Consider the following 23,501-nt stretch of genomic DNA (forward strand, 5'->3'; position numbering starts at 1 on the left):
ACGATGGAGAGGGAAACCACCAGGTGGGAATGGAGAAGGATTTTGTGAGGACAGAGCCCTGTGAAACCTGGTGGATCCTCTGAAGGTTCGGATAATCATCTAAGCTCTGAATCTCCTGGGATTCTTCCACTACTGGAATTATATGGAATCTGGTTCTGAAGAAGGGGTTTGGGTTGCTAGTTTTACACGTAGTGTGCCGGCGCTGACACTAGGATTTACATGGCTTTTTATATTAGTCCCCTTGATGCCTCTGGTCAAAAGAGTCAGCTGTGCTTTGACTGTGTATACAGTTACAATACAAGCGGTCTTACCTGCTAACACCCATTAGGCCCTCACTCCCACTGCCCCAACTCCTGGGTTAGAATTTTGCCATTTACTTTAGTAGGAGAAGGAGCAGGCCCTTACTGAAGACGGGTGCTGTATGAATTGCAGAGAGGTGCAAGGTGCAGAGGAACTAGCCGGGGTTACAGTGAAAGTAAGCCTTGTCTCAACACATTTATCAAAGCCCTCCAGTTCCAAGGCAGGGGGAAACCACACATAAATATCGAGCAATGGCCGTTAATCTGTATCCCAGAGCACATAAAACTTACCGAAAAGCTGAGTGCAGCTCCGTTGCCTTTTGCCAGACCTTGTTTATATGCTGCGTCCATTAGCAAACGTTTCATCTTTCACTTCCACTCTGTGTCATCAAAGCAGTGAGCAGATATATGGAACTGAACTGCATTCTGTACTGCCAGATTTCCTCAAGGTAACTGGTTAATTAAAACAAAAACAAAAAACCCGAGGCACTTTATGTGCAAAGGGCTGCTGGGTTTCTTTGCAGTTTATCTGGTCCCCCTTGATGTGTCATCAGCCTTTGATCATTTCTACAAGATCGAACACCGTGCCCTGGGCACAGGTTCCAATCCTTTCCTTCTCTCGCGCTCAAGTATTACCTCATAGCATTTGATGCTGGGGTGTGCTTTCTATTGTGAAGGGTTCAAATTGCTTAAAGCCAGCTTTTCCCTCTCTTGTCTAGGTCACCAGCGTCCAGGGGGTCACAGCCCAAATCCCCCCTGGACAAAAAATAAATAAATCAGCTAGTGGCTTATAACACCCAAGACCCACATCTAACCCTCCCTCAATCCTAACTCCCAGCATTCTGCCAGCCTCACCCAAAATCCATCTCCCACTCACTCCTCACACATTCAGAACCAAGCAGGTGAAAAGGATTGTAGGTTATAGGTGCAAATTGTTGTGGGATCTGACCACAAAGAATTGTGGGAGTGGAGTAATCAGGTCACTAAACCGAGACCAGGTTTAGGGTCACTGGAGGGGAGAGTCTGAGAGCTCCCATATTAGAGGAGAAGCGACTGTAAATTAATGATAGAAATGCACTGAAAGGAGCGAGGCCTATGGCAGAACTGAGCGTTGAAGGGTGGGGGAGAACTCCGAGTTGTAGCAAAGGCCTTGGAATAAAACACAGAGAATATAAAGAGGCAGGGAAGGTGGGTCAGCAGAGGGTGCGTTTGGAAGTGGCCCTGTTCTGGTTCTGTTGGCCGGGCACACAGGAGGTGTATTAAGAGCATTTTGACTATTAATTTTATTGTGTTGCAGCTATTTATTAAAGTGACCACAATTGCTTCAGAATGGCTCTATTTAAACCACAGGTGTGACAGGGAATGTTTCAAACCAAGGGAACGCTTCAGAAAGCCATGTCATCCCAGCTGGGAGAGAGGTTCTGATGCGATGGTTCAATCCAGCAAGGAGGAACAATGGGAAAGGTTTGTGCGTGCCCCCGCAAAGGTGCCTAGCCACATGCACGGGCCCCTAGCCTCACACACAGGCATGTACACATGGCCCACGTGCCAGCATGCACTTCCCCCATACCTACACACATTCACAGATGTGGCCCCCCTCATACGCTGCCCCCACCCCACACTCTCCTAGCGAGGGGCCAACCAGGGGAGCTTCTGAGTTTTACAACAGCTTGGTTAAGACTCCAGGGTCTAGTAAGGAGCTACTTCTTTGCAGAGCTAAAAGGACTTTAAAAAACTCCCCTGTATTTATAACACCTTAGTTGACTCATGAACATCCCCGACCTCTTTTGTGCTTTTCCATGTGACAAAGACTGCAGTTGCCATCCCGCTACACACACACACACACACACACACGCTTTGGATAGAGCAGGAACTGCTGGGCTCAGGTGTGGATTATGTTCTTGTTTTGCCCCCTTGACCAGCTCCGCTGAGGTCTTATTTGCATTCATTATTGTCCACAGCTGAAGACTATAGTAATTAGAGGTGGAAGAGGCTTATTACATCCCATCTAGCCCACCTCCTGGAGAGAGGGTGGGAACTCGGGATGTCCCTTACCCTCCAGGGATCTGTGCAGTCTATTTCAGACATTCAAAGCATCGGGGCTCCCCCTTTTCTTCATTTGAGAGATGATCCCACAGTCCATGGAGATCATCCTGATCTTTCCATCCAAGGTTTTATTCATTTCATCCACTACACTTAGGGGTACAACCCTCAATAAATTTCCCCTTCCCTTATCCTTCCTCTGAGATTTACACCATACTCCAGCTGACAGGGTACTCCAAGACACTCCAAACTCTGTATGTTTTGAATCCAGCTCCAGACCTCCTTGCTGATTTCCATCTCTGCAGTGAGGCCAAAGAAAGCCCCAGCTCCAGATACTCCTGCAAGCCACAAAGGGAGGTGTTTGGATCCAGCTCTGAATGTTTGTCATCAGCTGGTGGAATGCTTGGCCCTGGGGTAGAGCCTGAGGCCCAGATCCCCTAACCTATGGAAGCCAGGCACCTAAATACCTCTGAGGATCTGGGCCTGAGCCCTTAAGGTCCAGTCCTGCCATGCTCTCCCCATTCATAGCTCACTGTAGGATCAGGGAGTTGGATCATCAGGTCAGGAGTGGTTGCAGCAAAACTGCAGGTGGAGGAGGCTGTAGGTGTGGGCTGAGAGGAGGCCCTGACCGCAGGGGTCCCCCAGGAACACAATAAACGTGCGGAGGGCCAATCTCTGCTGTTCTACCGCTGGGAATCCCTCATGCCAGCGAAGCCAGTGGGGGATTCACACAGGTGAAATGGAGAGCAGAACATTGCCCAAAATCTGGAGAGTAGAAAAAGTGCTGATTTGCTTGTACCATTTATCTCAGCTTTGCCGGCTCACTCTTTAATTGGGCAGCTGCTGCGCCGCCACCGGTACTGAAATAGAGAGAAATCCATTTGAAAATCTCTCTAAGGTGCCACAAGTCCTCCTGTTCTTTTTGCGAATACAGACTAACACGGCTGCTCCTCTGAAACCTGTCATCTTCCAGGAATGAGTCCTGTCTTACTGCAGTGACTAATCCCCATTCACGCTCCCCTTGCCCTCCAGCATTACTAGTCTGCAGAGAACCAGGCTAAAAGCAAAGGAAATCAGTCCTAAGGCCTTTCAGCTGTTCTCACTCAGCTCTTTCCTATGGCCAGAGCTATGCCAGCTATTTCCTGTTTTAATCCCAAGGGAGAAACATATTTAAGGCGGCTTTTTCCAGACGTGGCACTGAGACATTCTGAGGTTTAAGCAGAAGTCGCCACTAAAATTGTTTGCTACTATTTAGGATGTCTCGGAGAGCTGGACAGATAATGAATCACAAGGGATGGGTGGGGTGGCAGTTGGTAGGCAGATTGCCTGATGTGGTGTAGCCATGCATATATTTGTATGCAATGTATGCACAAAATCTTGAGCCTGGCTCTTGGTTGGGACTGTGACACTAGTAAACCAAGTGCCAGCTCTGGCCAAGGGCATAGGCATTAGCTAAGAACTGGCAAACTCATAGCTGGAAACCAAACCAGCTCACCTCTAGGTTAGTTTTGTTCAAAATAGGTGTTAGTCTTATGAGAAAGTATTTAGACTCTATGAAATGTGTGTAAATTGCTGCGTGCATTAATCTCACTTGTAATGCCTATATTCTACGCTATAAGGAAATATGTTGGTTTTGATTTATAACTTTGAAAATGTTTGCTCTGCACTTGTGAATCCAGGCATGGGAATTGCCCCCTTCCCCCCATCATAAAACAAAAAATTTGTTAATTGCCCCATCCACCCACGGAGAAGTATGTGCAGAAGGCCTTGTCCTATTGATCTGACTGCCGGAAGAGGGACATAAAAATAGTTGACATGAAGATTTTTCCTCTCTATACTGTTTGAACTCTCACAGGGCCAGAGATATTGAATTAAGGCAGAGATCCCCTGGGGTTACCCGTGGGTATGTCCTGAAAGACATTTTGAATTGACAGATTACCATGTCTCTGTCATCTTTAGGAACCTTAGATGGTAACTCATTTGTGTGTATATGTTTGCTAGCTTTAACCTGTAAAAAAAACTCATTTCTTTTTCCTAGTTAGTAACCCTTTAGATAGTTTATTACAGGATTGGCTACAGGTGTTGTCTTTGGTGTAAGATCTAGGATACCAATTGGTCTGGGTAAGTGACTGGTCTCCTGGGACAGGAAGCAATCTGAATATTTAGTGATTTTTGGTGTAAGTGACCAATTAGGCTTGAATAAAGACTGGGAGTGGATGTGTCATTACACAAAGTAAAACTATTTCCCCATGTTTATTCCCCCCCCATTCCTCACACATTCTTGTCAACTGCTGGAAATGGCCCACCTTGATTATCACTACAAAAGGTTGTTTGGTTTTTTTGTTTGTTTGTTTCCTCTCTCCTGCTGGTAATGCTCGCCTTACCTGATCGCTCTCATTACAGTGTGTATGGTAACACCCATTGTTTCATGTTCTCTATGTATATAAATCTCTCCCCTGTATTTTCCACTGAATGCATCTGATGAAGTGAGCTGTAGTTCATGAAAGCTTATGCTCAAAAAAATTTGTTAGTCTCTAAGGTGCCACAAGTCCTCCTTTTCTATTTGTCACTAAGTCCAGCGTGCCTGGGTGGCAAGATAGACTGGAGAGTCTAAGGGAACTGTCTGTGACTCCCTGGTAGGACTGTTATGTGTACTACTGGAGCACTTTACTGGCTTGGTGAAATTTAATTACAGAACATACCACCAGTTGAGGTGTCTGCCCTGTTTTTGACAGTCTGCCCTGAGGTAGGCACTCACGGTTGTGAACTACTCCAGACAGCATGACAGGGGCTCTTAGCAGCCCCATAAAACAAACATACAATTACCAAACTAACAAGTCACCCTCCTCATCTTCAAGGCCACAGAAACAAAACAAATCTGCATAGAAAATTTCTTTATTAATAATGGTAGAAAAGGGAGGTAAGAAAAAAAACAAATAAAATTGCAAACAGGAATTTTCTTGTTTAAGAAATCAGTGGAATGTTGGCATAAAAATTAAACGCTAACTTCTTAGCATTAGATTTCGCTTTCTCCGCCCTCCATTACCTAGTATCTTTAGTCAAGTTGTTATGATTGTGTTGTTGTTTTTTTAAATGGAAACCCTGAGTAAAATATATTTCTTTGAGTCATATTAACATCTTTATGGAATAGTTAATCAGTGGATATAAAGAAGCTTACTCTTTTTAATCTACAATTATTAATATTATTATTATTATTATTATTATACGCTGCAACAAAATATGGAGGCCAAAGAAAACAACTGTAAAAGTCTATCAGTTGTGGAAGTCTACAAAGAGCTGCAGGTTCCATCTTATAGTCCTTTGAAGATTAGGATGTTTAGGGAAAAAAATATCACAGAAGGTCATAAATATCGGTAAAGCCTTTACGATGCCAGACGAAAAGTCTGAAGTTATGTTTGAAAACAAGATTCTTCACACTAGATGGAATTACATGGTCCAGTTGCCCCTTGTATGAAGCACCCCCCTCTTTTCAGACTAGTCGAGAGGGCGAGATCCGAAAATCCCATCTAGAGTCACTCACTCCACACACACACTTTCTTTTCCACCCAAAGTCCTCCATCGAATAGTATAAAAATGAATTAGAAAAATAACATTTGCAAGAAAGCCAGCAACAGCTTATTTTACAGAGAACAAAGAATTGCCTGGAAATTCTTCTGGAACTATATGTTCACCCTAATGGATAAAAGCCCTAGATTTCCCACCAAGTAGAGTTCAAATCCATAGATGCTCACACAAGGCAAAACTCAGGCAAAACTCCCATTGATTTCCCCTAGATACCTGGGTAAGGACCCGTAGGATTTGCGCCATATAAATGGCTGGTCATACCATCTATAATTAAAGGCCACTATTCAAGACAGGCTTAAGCCCCAACATTTCATTCTGGATCTGTCACTCACCCTGAAAGCTAGGTCATGGATTCTGATCACACCCACCTCTAACCCCTACATATGTACTTACTGAAAGTGAGAGCTACTGAGCAATTACACAGTAACAGAACGGTCTGTTAATGTAAAACACGGTGTACTAAATCGAATCTGTTTTGATATTAGAGCTGGGCACCATGGCTGGTATAATGACAGGGGTATCTATTGTGCCCACTTAATAGAAAAATAGCCCGTCGCGTGTTGAATCAATTTCCAAATCAATAACGTGGTCTGCTGATGAATGGTGATTGTCCCCTGCTTTAGCATTGTTCAAGAACGAAGGTCCGTTTTTCTAGCGCCCGAGTTCCTGTGTTAGACACCGGCAGCACTGGTATCGGGAGCCGCCGGAACAGACACATCTTGCTTCTCACCTTCAGGGGTTTGGACGATGGGATCGGCAGCCACGGGGCATTCTTTGGGCTCTTCTGGCAAGGACTCATTGGCCTGCTGAACTTCCTCAGTGGAGGGAGGTTCTTCTCCTTTGGCCTCCGTTTCTGCTGCGCAGCTTGGAGCTGGCATCTCTTTTGCTGGTTCAGCTTTCTCCTGGGGAGCCACCTGTTCTTTGGAAACACACTCAGCTGTTTGTCTGTTGTCCTCCACTTTGGTCCCTTCCTCCTGTTCTTTTTGGGGCTTATCCTCTATTTTGGTCCCATCTCCATTTGCCATGGAGACCTTGGCTGGGGATTTCAAGTTCTGGGCAGCAGCCAAAATATCAGCTTGCAGCTGTTTGGATGAGTCCACAGGCTCCTCCGTGTGGGTCTCGGGAGCCTTTTCAGGAACTTCGTTGAAAGCTTTGGCACCCCCCGACCTGTCATTCTGGTCCACGTACTTTTTCTTAGGAAATGACGACGGGTAATAGGCAGAGGCCTTGTGTTTCTGCCGGACGATGACGGCAGCACATATAATGAAGAGCAGCACAAAAACTAACGACCCCACCACAATGATTAGCAGCATGTACTCTTTAAAGAAGTTCACAATCCTATCGAAGATGTTGCCTGAAGTCGAGGTGCCATTGACAGAGTTCACAGCAATAGTCCCGGATGTAGGACTCACCCCCAAATTCACGCTCGCAGAGGGGGGGATGGAGGTACCCGGATTGTCTCCACTCCCACTGTTATCATCCAGGACAGTCGTCTGGATGCGTGTCGATCGCGTGGTGCACAGAGGTGCCACGAGCATAAGGAGCACACAGACCATAGCTGGAGCAGCCATTTCCCAGACCGGAATCTGCCACAAAACAGAGAGAAAACAGGGACAAGTTAGTATCTGTCCTGGGCAAAGTTCCAGTGCCTGGTCTCGGTGCCTGGGAGTTGTGACAATGGTATGGCGTGTGCTTCTGGGTAAAAGAATGAAGGGTGTGACCTGGCACGTAGCTTCACTTTTCATGCCCTTGATTTTGTGGTTTGTGCCAGGTAGGTTGCTTGTGTAGCCACCCTGGCTGCTTCTCAGAAACCATTCGGGTGTATTCATTTCCTAGGTTTATTCTGATGCTTTAATTGGGGGTGGGTAGTTTGGGGGAGGGGCGCAGTAGGTTCATCCCTCTGCTACGTTTTATGTAGCTGGAGTATGGTGGGGGGTTTATTTGGGGGGCATGGGTCTTTAAGACATAGGAGGTCTTCCAAGGAGAAATTTCAGCCACAGTCCCATTTCAGAGACTTTCTATTAAACGTTTATGATGAGAAACCAAAGAAAACCCTGCCCAGAAAACTCAAAGGACCCAGAGTGAAATTTCACATGGATTGGCCTCAGGCTTTCGGAGAGAAACAGGAATTCATAAATCATGATCAACCCACATTAAAACGTAACCTTAACTATAGAATGGCTATCAGGTAACGCTATAAAAAATTACAGAGAAAGGGTGGGAAAAGCAGCTCTCGGGACATTATTGCTTTAAACATCAGCCAGAGCTTCAGGAAACGGTGAGGACAGAGAAGCTGGAGGAAGAAGTGGCACTTTCTAGAGCTGTGCGTCTTAGCTGGCCCTTGCGATCAGCCCCCGGGCCCTCAGCACCTGCTCATCCTGAGTGTAATTTTCATGATCTTGCAGAAAGCACATGGCTACTTTTGATATTTCAACCCCAACCCCCCCCCCCCATGACCTCTACACCACTGGCTACATCACAAGCTTTTCATTATTCATGTTGCATAGATGTATTGCCCATAGGAAATCTCCAGCAATAAAGGGCAAACACTGCGTATGACGGACGCCACAGCCGAGTCATGGCAATGGGACACCTGCCCCTCGCCAGAACCGAGTTCCAATCCCAAGCCTGGTCCCTTCGGTGGCTCACCACGGCCTAGGAGCACTGTGGAGGCAGCTCGTTGAATGCAAAGGAAGGGAGATGCAGGGAGTGACTCCCTCTGGTCAGTTTCCACAGTTTGGGGATGGGAGAACACTATGAGAACCAACCCCCTGCCCCCCTTGTACATGTGCATTCCCACACAACCAGACACGGGTGGACATGCATCCAAAAATCTCCTACCCAACAAGCTCCAAACCCCCTACTTCGTTTTGCTTCCTTTTTCCATAGGGAGGACGATTGGGGCCAATTTTCAGGAGCGCAGCTCCGATTTGCACCTCCAAGAAAGCGGGGCTGGGCTTCAACCCTTCAGCCCATTGACCAAGTTGTCTGGAACTTCCCCAGCCACTGTTTCCTCCCCTCACTGACGAGCAACGACATTCAGCCAGTGGCAGTGTGTGACTGTCAGAAGATGCACCACCACCACCACGCTCAAGGAATCTCGCAATGGAGACCGCCACAGCAGCATTACTTCAGCCCCGCGTGTCTTCTAACCATGTGGACCTCTGCTAGGAGGAAGCCTCCCAGGCCAACCAGAAAACAGGGTGCACAGTTTAAGCAGTGGTTTGACACAAGACCTCCAAACACAGTGTATCCTGCTTCCTTGATGAGGCCCCTGTTCTGGAGGCTACAACCCCCTGGAACTCCCAGTGATCGGACTTTGCTTGTGCCGGGCTATTTCTCAAACCCACCTTTAACGAGGGGAATGGCTGGGAGGCTGATGCTGTGCAGCTGTCACTAGACCCTGGGAAGCTCTGTGCGTTCTAGCAGCTATAAAGATACTTCTGGTGGAAACCAGACCTGGCAATAAATTACTTTAAGCGCTGCGGGGCCTGGGCATGTCTCACAACAGAAAGTGCATTTGCAAAAGATAACACACAGGCACACCCCAGGAAACTGACAAATAATTCCCGCTTACTTATTTTTAGGGGGAAAAAGCGTACGCTGCGCTCCCCTGTCGATTACAGTTCTTCCCAGCCATGCACTGCAAACTCCCTTACCAAGCAGAAGCCAGATGGGGAAGCCAGGAGGCCAGGCTCTTTAAGTAGGGGCCTGTGTGGTGCGTTTGCAGCTTGAGGGACTCTGGGGGTCCCTGGGCCCTGAAAGGATCGGGCCCTGGGAGAGCTGTCTGTGGCCAGGCACTGTCCGGGTTGGGAGCGTGCCACACTGCGCGATGTGGATGTGTGTCGGGGCGGGAGGGGCCCCAGTGCACACCTGCCCAGCCATGGTTTTAGCCCTTTAACTAATCCCTCGACTGTTGGTGGCAGCAGGCCACGCCCTTCCAGGTACAGCCCCTTGCTCGCAGGCCTTGATAAGGGGTGTCTCGACCTCCAGGCTGCCAGACTAAAGTATGCTTGACTGGTTGCTCTTGCCATATAATTGGGCAGAACACATGGTTAGGCAGAACACCAGCGGATGGCGCTGAAAGACTGGATTTATCACCCACCGTAGAGGTCTTAAAGTGGTCCTTATCTTAATCTGGGAGCAGCAGTGCACCCTACAGCAACGCAGCTCAATAGGAAACACCCTTTTTATTGCCAGGTCTGCAACCCCTTAGGGACTCCCCTCTCCACCCCGACAACACACACACACACACACACACACACACACGCACACGCACGCATAGCACTGCTACCCCACCCTGCCGTAGGACTCTCTTTCCCGGGACAATTTTCAATAACAACATCCAAGATTCACAACATGCAGCTTGCACAGCGTTGGCTGGTCACAATTAATCATCGAATCAGGAGCCACAAGCAAATGCCAATGACTAATAATGTATTATTAATAAACTCCAGGGTTCACACAGCCCTGGCTGGCTCAGAAACCTTTCAATCAGGGAACATGGACACCATTTACCCAACATGGAGTAAGCTGCACATTTTGAATATTTGCTATGCACTGCTGGAGAGCTGTTCGCTTTGGCCTGGCACAGAGCCGAGGCCTCATTTAAAATCTGCAAGGGGCATTGTGCTCGAATGTATTTCACCGACAGCATCAGATTCTGCTACCCCTGCTTGTTGCTGACTAGCATCTTACTCTGTGAAAAGAAACGGAGTACTTGTGGCACCTTAGAGACTAACAAATTTATTTGAGCATAAGCTTTCGTGGGCTACAGCTCACTTCATCGGATGCATAGAATGGAACACCTAGTAAGAGAAGCTCACCTGAAATCAGTGAGTCAACAGGCAGCAAAAATAGAGAGGGAATTTCACAAAGGAATTCCTGAATATTTGCAAATGACCAATACAAGAATTTTGCAATCTGTTTACCTATCACATCGGTTACAGGTATACTGAACCAATAAGATCAGAACATTTCGATGGAGATGGAGTCTGATCTAGCCATTAAAGACACGTTTTTAAAAATGTTATTTATTCAATAAACCCAATGGAGTGAAAATTAGGGCGTTTTCTTTTAAATCATGTCTGAGACAAAATTGCATTTACTTAAATAAATTTGCTATTAAAAGGACGACGCATACATTATCCTATTCAAAGCAGACACAATAGCTACCAAGCAGCCCCTTTGAAAAGTTTAATGGCATTGCTTTTGCCATTTGTTTCCAAAATAACAAAAGCCTGTTGATTATTTTAGGCACCGAGTTACTTGCCAAGTTACATTTCTTAAAGAAAAACTAGCCTGAACTTTGATTTCATTTTTGTGATTGCAAAGAAACATCGTAAAGTGCAACATTCCATTTGTTTTACGCTGACATACTTGAAAACCAGATGAAAACCAGATGAAACGATTTCCCCCCCCCCTAAGTTTAGTGTTCTTTATAAATGCACTGCTGGGGTGGGAGTGCTGCCTGCCAAGATTCTGGCGCAAGCAAAATTAGTTTGGCTGATTAATAAATTCCTGAAACCTGAGATTGACAATGGAAACTTTGAACAGACTTAACTGCAGAAGGGCAAACGTGCAGCTCCACTGATCCGTTCCACACTTTGTTCTAGCTATACACGTGGCTCTAACAATTAGTAAACAATGGTGCAATGATCATCAGCCTCATGCATGGTTAGAAATAGATTCAGACAATGACTGAACTCCCCACGAACATTATTGCTGTAAATAGTCCCAGAATGGCACCACTCGGAGAACATCCACGGCACAGGTACCAGGGCAAGTTTCTGCTGCACTGCCCCTCATCCCTTAGCTAGAGACACTACTACATCTGTAGCTCATTCAAGTTTGCAAGGCCATGTGCTAAGGTTCATACCTATTCAGGAGAGCACTTAAACACGTGCTTAACTTTGATATGCACTTAAGTCCCATTGAATTCAATTGTGCTGCACTGGATGGGGATGTTTTCCTGAACTGGGGCCACTAGGAGCTAACCAGCTCACGTCACGTATTCTATCATTTATTACATTTTACACAAATGGGTATGAAAAACACATTTCAGCTCTAGGGCTAGGAGAAACAGCAAGTCAGAAGCTTTTCGGGCTAAGAGCTCACATTTCTGGAAGCGCTTGCTGAATTGCTGCCTGAGTGACCTCTCGCATGCCGATAGAGAGCCACAGCCCACTCCAGAGTAGCTCTGGGTTTGAAGCATGGTTTTCTGGGAGTTTGGAAAGCATGAGAAGAGCAACAAAAGAAACAGGGTGGACAAAACCACAGCAGTAATTTTAAGTGGAGTGTAACGTGGGCGCTGGAAGATGTGAGCTGCACATATGAGCATGGTCAGCTTCAGATAACTCATTGGTGGAAGACAGATCACAGATCGCCAAAACTCCAGGCCACGAGAAGAAACTCTCAGTTCTACCAGGGGCAGAAATGGGACTTCAGGTACCTCCTCCCAATCTAAAATTGTGCAGATGGCCCTTTTCAAATTGGCTGCAATTGGCACCCCAGCCAATGCGAAGTGTTCTCATTTCCTATTAGATCGTTACTGAAATCTGGGGGGTGATTTGTTCCATCTGAGCATGCCAGGCTTCAAACCTGGGATGGAATTAGTGGAAGCGATTCTGTCTGCAGCTCCTTGCAAGGTCACTCACACAGCTCATGGGAGAGCTGGTTTGCTTTAATAAGAACCCAGTGGAAGCTTGGAGTCATCGAGGCTAGTTCTCTGAAGACATCCATGCAGTGTGCAACAGCAGTCAAAAAAGCAAACGGGACGTTAGGAATCATTAAAAAAGAGATAGAGAATAAGACGGAGAATATCTTATTGCCCTTATACAAATCCATGGTACGCCCACATCTTGAATACTGCATACAGATGTGGTCCCCTCATCTCAGCTGGCATTAGAAAAGGTTCAGAAAAGGGCAACTAAAACGATTAGGGGTTTGGAACGGGTCCCATATGAGGAGAGATTAAAGAGGCTAGGACTTTTCAGCTTGGAAAAGAGGAGACTAAGGGGGGATATGATAGAGGTCTATAAAATCATGAGTGGTGTGGAGAAAGTGAATAAGGAAAAGTTATTTATTTGTTCCCATAATGTAAGAACTAGGGGCCACCAAATGAAATTAATGGGTAGCAGGTTTAAAGCAAATAAAAGGAAGTTCTTCTTCACTGTCTGCACAGTCAACCTGTGGAACTCCTTGCCTCAGGAGGTTGTGAAGGCTAGGACTATAACAGGGTTTAAAAGAGAACTGGATAAATTCATAGAGGTTAAGTCCATTAATGGCTTTTAGCTAGGATGGGTAAGGAATGGTTTCCCTAGCCTCTGTTTGTCAGAGGGTGGAGATGGATGGCAGGAGAGAGATCACTAGATCATTACCAGTTAGTCAACCTGTGTCACTCCCTCTGGGGCACCTGGCATTGGCCACTGTTGGTAGACAGGATACTGGGCTGGATGGACCTTTGGTCTGACCCAGTATGGCCATTGTTATGTTCTTATGTTCGTGAGCTTCACCCATTCTTTGAGTTGATCCACATTAAAGGACAGGGACAATTTACACAAAGGTTTCCCCTCCCCACACTCAATCTCTCTCCTAAATTAGCAGGCTTTGCAGGGCTAGAAGGAGAGATTCTCATGCATTTAGGATTGCCTAGCTCTTCAGAGCACTGTGGTCAGCATAACCCAGATTGGTACCTAAGAGGGACAGAGAGATGTTTGCAGGCTCCCCGCTACCAGCTCCACCACCAAGACCCTCCCAATGACCAACACTTCAGATTAGCACCTACTGGGCCAGGAGAATATCCTCAGACACCCCTACAATGCCTCAGTTGCCAGGATCCTTGCTACGAACAGCATTTCAGACAGCCCCGGACGGCACTTACACCAGCAGCCGTGAAACAAACTGGCAGCAGGACCACTTAAGTATATTACATCTTTTGATCCGGTGGAGGACAAGAGGGTAATGTTTGCCAGGTGCCTATGAGAGCAGTGACTTTTGCTGTCTTGACCCCGTGTGGCTTGAACAGAGGCATTACAGGAAGACCTGGCGTGTTCAGCGAACAAAGGCTGCCAGTGCCCCCACACTCTTCATCAGGAATGATGTAAAATAAGATGAAAGATGCACTTATGTTTTTCCATTTGTCTGGAGGAAACGGGGCTGTGCCCAGCAGAGAAGGACATTACACGTGACCTTTGGCAGTTCTTTGTACAAGTTATGTTTCCCTGTGGGCACTGGGGGTATATTAAAGCGATAACAAAGGCCATTTCCCAGCTTCCTTGCTGCCCTGTAGAATGTCTGCGGTGCAACAAGGATGGGATGGCGCAGGGTATTGGTACCGGGGCACAGACAGTAACCAAATGCTACCGCATCTGCTGGCCCTTGAACAAGCCTGTGTGAAGTGAGTTGTGGGTCTCCGTTCCGTTACCACAGTGACGAGTGCAAACGGCCTTTTCGTTGGTAAATCGGTGCAGGAGGCCAAAACCACCACCAGAAGCTGCTGGAGCCTTGTCTGCACTACCCCGATCCTGGGTGTGAGCCCTCCCTGGCTAATAGTGCGGGAGCTGTACTGGCAGAAACATTCAGTTCTCCCAGTCACCTGCCCCTTCATGCCAGAGGCAAGGTTAGCCTGGGGGGGACGCCTGCCCTGCCAGCAAACCGGGATTTCCCTGCAATCACAGAGCCAGATATTTTGGCTCGCCAGGCGACGCGCAGTGGTGCTTGGTGAGCGGGGATGCATGTGCATTACCCTGCAGGAGGCAGGAACAGCTCTCGAGATGTGTGGAGTGTGACCTCAGATCTCCATGTTCTGCCAAGGCTGTTTCGTGGCCTGACCCTGCTGCAGGTCATCGCAACAAACAGCATTTCCCCTTTTGCCCACTCCCGAATTGCATGGGGGTCACTGCACCCTGCCAGTTCATATGGGAGGATCTGGGATGGCAGGACCAGCATAAAACAGTTGGCTTGGCAACTTCAAGGTCCATATTTGCTGTCCCCACACCTCCCAGGCAACCAGCTTTAACCCTCAACAGGAAAGACACTCTGGCTGTGGTGGGCAGCTTCTTGCTCTCCAAGCAGCATGGGCCGCAAGCCACCGAGGGATGATCAGTGACACGGATAGACCAGAATGGACACCTGTAGCTTCCCTCAAGCAAACTACCCAGGAAAGGGGTATTTCTCCCCGACTGGGAGCGCACTCTACCTGTGATCTCACCTCTCCCCTAGTCAGGACAGGAGGGAATGCTGAGACCATCCGGTCTCAGATAGCTAAATGCCCACAAGTATTGACCCAAGGATGGGCACCTAGGTGTATCTAGACCAATCCAGCTAGCTGATTAATTTAGGGAGGGGTTTCCCCTCCATTGTTTCAGCTCTTTTGTGTTATCCTCCCCCATTCTCTTTGCTGGGATGGATTTAACCTGGGATCAGTGTAATCTAGACAGAGCTATGCAAGCAGACATGCCAATCCACACCTCAGCCCTGCTGTGTTGTCACTCCCCCCACACCACCCAGATCTGCATAGCTTTCATGTGGTCAGGCAGGGTGTAACCTAGCATCCTCACAGCCGAGTCAGCTTTCAGCCAACACCTCGCCCAGCTCTCGCCACTGACCCGCTCCTAAAGGAGAAGCGATTATAAGCCTGAACTCACCTCCATTGATCACTAGCTGGCTCAGTGAAAGAGCTCAGAGGAAGGATGGCCCTGTGGTTAGGGTGCTGGCCTGTGGCGCAGGAGATGAGGGTTCATTTCCCAGATCTCTTGTGCCAACTTAGGCCACTCTCTGCCTCAGTTTCCCCATCTGTAAAATAAAGCTAGTGTCCTCCCTCACAGGGGTGCGTGTTTTGAGGATAAAGATCTTGAGGTGCCAGAGAAGTAGCTAAAGAACCAACAGCCTTGCTCTGGGTTAGTTTAGCCATTAGCGGTTCTATTTTTCCCTCTCTGCATGCGATGGGCTACAAAGAACAGTCGCCCGGCAACCCTGGAGCGTGTCCACGTTCCATAGACGGGCAGCAGCAGCAGACTCCCCTGCCTTCCTTGCCCCAGCAGTCAGCCCACAGGGAACCTCCAGGACCTAGCTGCTCTCCATTCCCAGTGTGCCCATCCCCAGTTTCAATGCCCCCCACCCCACCCTCATCTTCTTTTTTTAAAAAAAGCTGATTTTAAACAAAAGAAAACATATTTTGAAAAAAAATTAAAAGAAAACACACCACAGTAACTCCCCCCGAAATCCGGTTCCCATTCAAACACAGAAAAAAGGACCAGAGTCTCTCCTCTCCCATCTTTGCAAAGAGGCTTGCAGCTAGCAAGGAGGAAAGGAGCACCTGATGCTGTGGTCACCCAGGTGCGTGCTTGAGACCAGCTCAAGCTGCAAACTTTGAATCCAGATCCCAACTTCTCCAAAGTCAGCCAGAGGAGCCAGGGTTTTGTTATGAAGGCCAGAGTCATGGCAACCAGCAAAGCAAGCAGCCGCTCTCAGGGGCGCTAGGGTCCTTCTTACCTGCTATTACTGGCCTTTTTTTAAATCAGATTTGTTTATTTTGTGAACACTTGTTTGTTTTGTAACTCCCATTTGGTCGCCTTGTCCCCCAGCCCCACCTTCTTCTCCTGGACCCAGGAGCTGCATTGCGACCCTCAACTACATAGCAAAAAAAGCCACGAGCATGGACCAGCAGGAGAAATGAGGAGACGAATCATGATTACCACTTAGCCTTCGTTCACACAGCATTATAAAGCACTGAACAAAAACGGAATTAAGGAACTAGACCTGGGCCCAGATCAACATGATGAAACCACCCACGCCCTAAATTCAGGGGTGGGGGGGAAGCTTCAGATCTGGAGCTAAACTTTATGGCTTGCCCCACTTCCACCAAGATAAGGGATATTATACTTCCAGCCCGCAGTCGTTATTCAGGCAAAACTCCCACTGGCTTCACCAGGAGTCTGCATTGGCGCCACATTCATCTCAGAGCCAGTTTTGCTGCAGCAGACCCGAAGCCCTGAATGGCTTCAGTACCACTTGGATTACGTTGTAAGCTCCGTTTGCAGTGAAGTTTTCCTCCCCCCTGTGCTATTTAGTTCAGTGCTGGCTTCCCCCCCCCAAGTTTCCGTTGGTGCAGCAGAGAGAAGGCGGCACAGAAAGCCGACCGGGACTTTTCTGGCCCTCCTGGCTTCAACAAAATTAACAAGCCATCTAGTAGCCTTGAGCTATGAAGGGAGCTGCAGCAGGTCTCAGCCACTGAAGCTTTAACGCAAAGAGAAGGCCACTTCTCTTCCCCCCGCCTTTAAAATGGCATCTGACTCTGTTCAACGGTTTGCCACGTGCAGCATGGGCAAAAAGAGCAGAGGGGGAAGCTGCAAATTTTCACTCTCTTCCCCTGCCACCCAAAACCTGCCTGCACCCAAATTACTCCCCGTTAGGTGGGTCGGTCCTCCCCAGCCGTCGTACCCCTCAGCACACGCTGCTTGGGCCACGGTCCTTGGACCACAAGAAAGAACGGAGACGTGGAACGCTGAGAGCCCGCTGTCCAGGCAGCCCATTTCTCCGCCACATTGCCCATCCAAAAGCCAGAGTGCGTTCCCTCCCCCAGCCCTCCTGCACAAATCCCCAGCATATCGCACCCAAACTCCTGTCCAATCACACCCTATATATCCCCAAGCCCCTCCCCGAGTCCCATCGTATCCACTTCCAAACTCCTCCCCAGTACCATAATGTACCCCCCCAAAATTTCTCCCTGAGCCCCCAGCACACTTCTCTCTCCGCAAATGCCTGCTTTGATCCACAGCAGGGATTTTTAATTGTAAAGCAAAGGAAGCAAATCTAACGCAATTTTCCTCTTTTTGGCAACCCCCTTTTTTCTCCCCCCACAACCCACTGAGTTCTGCTACCTTCATGCAAATGCATATCTGGCCTCTCACACAGGCATCCTGCTTTGCCCAGCAAGCTCAGTCAGCTCACTTCAGTGGCACTTGAGAACTTCTTGGAAGGGTCCAAAGCGAAGCATCTGGCTCCCTTTGTCTTTCACTGGTATTCTGTAAGCAACTCCAATATGAAATCTATGCACCATGCTGAACAATTATTCCAAACAGAACTCCGCCAACATGCCTGTCTAGCTGAGCACACTCAACTTGGTTCACAGATGAGCATGAAATCCTAACATCAACACACTGGGAAAAATAAATATCTAGATCTATGACAAAGAAACAAACAATAAAACCAGCCCAGGTCTGTGCTGCGGTGAGGAGTTCAAAAAAGGAAAAGAGAAGGTTGCTGGGGGGAGGGAGGAATCCAATGCAATTTTGTTTGTAGATTAAATATTGTAAAGCAAAGTGAAGGATCTGAAAGATGGGGGCGTTGCATGTACTCACCAGCTGTAGGTTAGACAGAGGCTAAAGTCTCCCAGCACCCTCCTGCCGGGGGGGGTCCGTCTGCAGGGCCTGAAAGAATGTAAAAGCAAAGGGGAAAAGTTTGCTTGTCCTGCACTCCTAGCCCAGTTTCTTCTGGCTCCTTGGGACGGTGTCTATCTGAGCCCAGCCTGGAGCCCTCCTCCTCTGCAGCCTTGAGCTCACTGGCTAGGATCGCATTGGAGCAGCTTGTTTTCATTAAGGCTAGGCTGGTTTCATGTGGGGACAAGGGAGGGAGAGAAGGGGGGGCGGGGAGACCCTCAGTGTCTCCCCCGCCTGCTGGCAGCTCCCTCCAATCTTGGGAAGCCCTGAGCTTTCACTCCCACATCTGCAAAGGGGGAGCTAGGGGGGCGGGCGGAGAAGCAGGCAGAGGCAAGGAGCTTGTTCTTTACTGGAGATCTGTCAAAGGCAAAGCCCGAGCCCCATCAAAGCTGCAGCCCCAGACAAAAGCAATCTGGGGAAAGTTTTGTCTTTAATTCCTTCCAGCAAATCTCTCTCGCTCGTAGTTCCCCTTCATTAACCACCACGATAGAACAGGAATCAAACGCCCTTCACAGCACCACTATTGAACTACTCTAGGGGTGACGATGGGGGCTGGAGGGTCTAACAAAGGCTTTATTACTTACTCTGATGGAAAGCGTGGGGAGGGGGGAGGAATAAAACCCTGGCTTGGCACGCCTGGCCATCCCTCACAGCTGTTCTTCACCTTGTCCACGTGGGCCAATTGGCTCCAGCCAAGATACCAGCAGCAGAAGGCTATGGATTTTCTGACATACTCCCAAGAAAGCCAAGCACATTAGGAGAGCTGCCCGTGGGTCCCCTAGCTGCAAGGAGAGCTCAGCGGCCAGGAACGTGCCCAGCATGATGCTCCCATGTGTCCCTCGTGGCTGGACATTCCTGAGCCCCCACTGTCAGGACAGGACTCCCCATACAGAGGGGAACCCCCTCCCAAGATAATGCTGAGGGGAGGTTATCTTCAGAGGGGGGAGGTCACCTCCAGCATGCAGGCGAGGTATTTTAACCCACACGTGCTCTAGTCACCATCCCACCTCCATTCCTCCCAGTCCTGGCCTAGAGAAGCCCACGTCTGCCAGGGCACCTGTGCTCAGAGAAAGGAGGGCAGCATGCTGGGGACATGCACCCCCTCTGCTCTCCTATCCACTCCCTTGGTTCCCCTGCATGCAAAGCAATGGCTTTAAAAACCAGGTACAGTATTGCTATCTCCCCAGCCCCCGAAGCACATGTGGCCCCGTACGGTAGAAGCGCCCCTGGGACTGGTCACCTCTGCAGGCCGACACTCTGCAATCCAGGGGAGGCCGGCTGCCAACTGCTCCTTTTGATACACGTTCGCTCCACCCCCGAGGGTGCCCAGCCAGCTGCCAGTGCAGCCCTCAACTGGGCAAAATCTGGGCCTTGCTAGCCTGCTCAGAGCCTCAGCCACTTCTGGGCATCCATACTTCTATAACATTACCTGGAAGCAGCAGATTCTTTGCACTCCTTCCACGCTTCCTCCCTCCAGGGGACCCCCCCACTCCTCTCCCAGGACGCTTCCCACAATCCTCCCCCACCAGCCATTGGCTCTGCAAGCAGCTGCTCTGCTCCCCACTCCCTAGGGGTGGCTCTGGCCTCCTCGAGGGCCCTCCGCAAGGCCTCTGGAGAAGAGACTGCCAGGCTCAGGGCAACTGGTGGGCAGCCCCGGAAAGGCCCCAGTGCACCCTCGCGCTCTTGCTGAAATCAACAGAAGTTTGCCAGCAGGAAGCTCTTCAGGATACAGCCCCCGTGAAACCTCTCTCAGGAGCTGGTCCCTTGCTAATTAAACCACTGCTTAACAGAGACCGAACGGAGGTCAGACATCTGGCTTGAGAACTAAGGGTGGATTTGATCCAAAATTCCAGAAGCAAAAGGTCAGCCTTTGACCTGCTAACCCTGGGGCTGCTTCCATCAGTCCGTTTCCCTTGCTTTTGGTTTCCCCATTGCTGTTGGACTTGCCAATCACCTGCAGAAGAGTTTAGCATCGAGCCACTGACAGAGTTCAGCAAAGTGTATCTCCAGTTAGCTCGATGATGTTCTGCAGGCCACCCAGCGCTGCTCCCAATGGAGACAGAGCAGTACAGAACATGGGGGAAGGGGAATCGCTCTCCAGAGCCAGGCTTGCATTCAGAACCAGTGATTTGCAAGGCGCACAAAGGAGAAATAAAGAGTTAAAAAGTTACCTTCCTGGCCGTAACCCAAGGCAGGGCCGGGGGAGCTCCGCTAAACTCATGAAGGGGAGGGGTGTCTGGATTTCTTCTGGAAGCATTGCTAGAAAAGTCACTCCTGTATGACACAGTTTAACGGGCACCGAACTCCTTGTTTCCGAGAGGCCATTTCCCAAAAGCTCAAGCCAGAAAGCACCCTGTACTAAAAAGAATGCATTTCCCTCCCCACTGGCAAAACTGGTATAGATTAGGGCCCATATGATGCTCTCTCTTTTTATACGGACCAAGGGTATTTTCCCCACAGCCCCTCCGTGGCATCCTTCTCAGCTAAGCTCATCCAAGCTGGGTGTTTCCTGTATTCGTCGTTGGGATCAGTGGGCAAAAAATCCACGTCGTTTTGCCCCCCACACATGCTGGTGTTGTGCATGTGAAACTGACGTGTTTGCACATTTTGCACACTCAGTGAAAGCAGCCCTGGATTTATTAGAAATTGGAGTGTCCTCACTCCTGTTCTGGAGTTTATCTGGGCAGATCGCCTATTAGCTTTGAACAGGCTGCTGTGTCATGAAGGCACATCGAGGCCTTCAGGCTCAGGTCACTGAGCCCTGAATAAAAAAGCCAAAATAGTAATAAACCCTGGGGTGTGTAAATACTAGGCACAACCTGAACAAAGTTACAGCTATAATAGAAGAGACAGTTATAGCGTAAGGCTAAGAAGTGCCCTGGTTACTTTGGGCTTTAACAATGGGTGATTGTAGGTTCCTAACACTTTTTCTCCAAACAAGACCGTAACATTGCATGGGACATTGAAAAAGTACGTGGTTCCCTGGAACGAGCGAAACTGTTTAGGACACACGTTAACTGTCCTTGGGTGAGTTCATCGACTTGGTATTTTATTTCTGAGCTTTTTCCCAGCATTGTTTAAATAACCCCCTAAAAAGCTTGTGATAAAAACACTTTCTTCACTTCATTCCCCTTTTGTTTTCCCAAAGGAATGGAGCGAACATGCCTCCTTGAGGGGATCTAGGTTGTGAGAATTTTGCACCCGGGACATTTATTGCACTGCTAGGATGATTTGGGATGGAAATATGAGCCCTGTGATCCTTGACCCTCCCTGCTGGAATTTTTCCAGTACTATACTTGGGTCCCAGGGCAATTCAAAGGAAAGCCATTGGGTTTCAGATTTCACCTATGTTGCCAAACTGAATCAAACTAATTTCTTTCAGAAATAATTAGTCTTATGCGTTGTCCGATTATTGCATCCAGCAGCATAATTTACCCCAGCTGCTGGGAACGCTCTTCTGTGCGTCAAATCACTGGGCCCAACCCTTCCAGGAAAACAGAGAAGGAGAAAGAAAGATGGGGAAAAGGAAGAGAGCTGTGGAGAGTCTTCTGTTTCTCTGAACTAATTTGGCTGTGCTCCAAAGGTTTCAAGACTCTGCTTCCAGAAATGTATGGTTAGGAATCTGGGATAGAATGGGGAAATGGGTCATCTTGGCTTTCCTGTAGTAGTCAGTATGATGGAGCTTGGCTAGAGCTCCAGGGATACCTGGCACTGTTGAGAGACTTTCTGCCTGTCCTCAATTTCCAGGCTGAGCTGCCGGGTGCCTCTGTGACAACACCTCCGGACAGCAGCCCCAGAGACAGCAACTAATTCCTCCCTGCGCCCGACGCACCGCTTGGAGAGATGTTATAATTCAGGTCCCTCAGGTCTGGTCCATCATTAACCCGTAGTGACCAATCCCAACACGAGAACAGGTTCTGTGGTTTCGGTCAGTCCGTACTGCAAAGTTTTCCAGATGGCAGAGATGCTTTGGGTGAAGCTGAGTTGTCAGTTTCTTTAATAAAAAAAAACAAACCACCACCTCAAGAACAGAAAACCTCAGCCTTTAACTAGCCTGGAAAAGGGCCATCTCTGAAGGTGGTCCCTCTCCCTTGCCTTTGGTGTGAGGATCTAAATGCATGGAGTGGAGCTGGGTGCTACAGTAACCCACCCTGAAACACACTGGAGTGACACCATGATGACAGGGAACAGCAGCTCCCATCCCAGCCCATCTGAACAGGAATGCCAGTTTCAGTTTGGTGAATGTTGCGTTCCCTCATGGGAAGAAAGGGAAGGATGGTCTTGTGGCTAAGACGTGGACTGACAGTCAAGACATCTTGCTTCAAGTCCTAGTTCTGCCACGGATTTACCACGATGCGTTGGGTGGAGCCATGTGACCGCTCTCTGCCTCAGTTTCCCCACTTATAAAATTGGGACAAAAATAACTACCTCTTTCACAGGAGCATTACAAGACTTAATTTATAGTTCTAAAGTGCTTAAGATCCTGTGAAAGGCACTAGAGAAGTGCTAAATATTTTTAATGTGTGCCCTCCCAGTTCTGGTCTGCTGAGCCATTACCCTTTCTCCAGTCAAGTCCGTCCTTCTGATTCTAACCAAGTCTGTTTCTAGCTGCTTAGAAATAAAACCATTGATCCTTTTATGCCTGCACAGGGAGGTCATGGCTTGCACTGTACATGGCAGAGGCTAGGGAGCTCAACTGGATGGTCCTACAGCTGCCACAGGCAAAAGCTCCCATCAACTTCAGAGCCTGGGGCACTGAGCTTATAATTTTGGTAAAGTCTGAACAGCAGAGATTTTCATTGCAGAATGTTATCACCCTGGCTTCCTCCTGGGCTCCTTTTTAGTCTGAAGTCTGTCCTCTTTGCTTGTTAATAATGCAACAACTTTCTCTAGGCATTAGATCTAGAATTAATCTAGGTTACAACTGAGAACTAACTTGTAATCACTTCCTGAAAGTGATCAGAACAAAGAGTGAAATCTGCACTATTTGTATTGCAGAAACTATTTGGGTCCAGAGGTTTGGATCAAATTCACCAATGAGTGAATTAAGTGGCCAGCTCTGTGTATTCAAAATGTTTAGGCAGGGCTGTCACCCATCATTTCTAACTATAATAAGTAGGGCTGTCAAGCGATT

The 23,501-nt window shown here is 48.3% G+C and overlaps 1 protein-coding gene across 1 annotated transcript; it reads right to left on the reverse strand.

The window, feature by feature from the left end:
- Positions 1-5,221: 5,221 nt before the first annotated feature.
- TMEM119 (transmembrane protein 119) lies at positions 5,222-18,803 on the reverse strand. The gene is made up of 2 exons (XM_007058384.4): positions 18,290-18,803; positions 5,222-7,513 (listed from the first exon to the last, which is right to left on the reverse strand). The coding sequence occupies exon 2, from the start codon at positions 7,496-7,498 to the stop codon at positions 6,599-6,601; it is 900 nt and encodes a 299-aa protein (XP_007058446.2). The 5' UTR covers positions 7,499-7,513; positions 18,290-18,803; the 3' UTR covers positions 5,222-6,598.
- Positions 18,804-23,501: the final 4,698 nt, after the last annotated feature.

This window comes from Chelonia mydas, chromosome 15, assembly GCF_015237465.2.
Source record: "Chelonia mydas isolate rCheMyd1 chromosome 15, rCheMyd1.pri.v2, whole genome shotgun sequence".
NCBI lineage: Eukaryota > Metazoa > Chordata > Testudines > Cheloniidae > Chelonia > Chelonia mydas.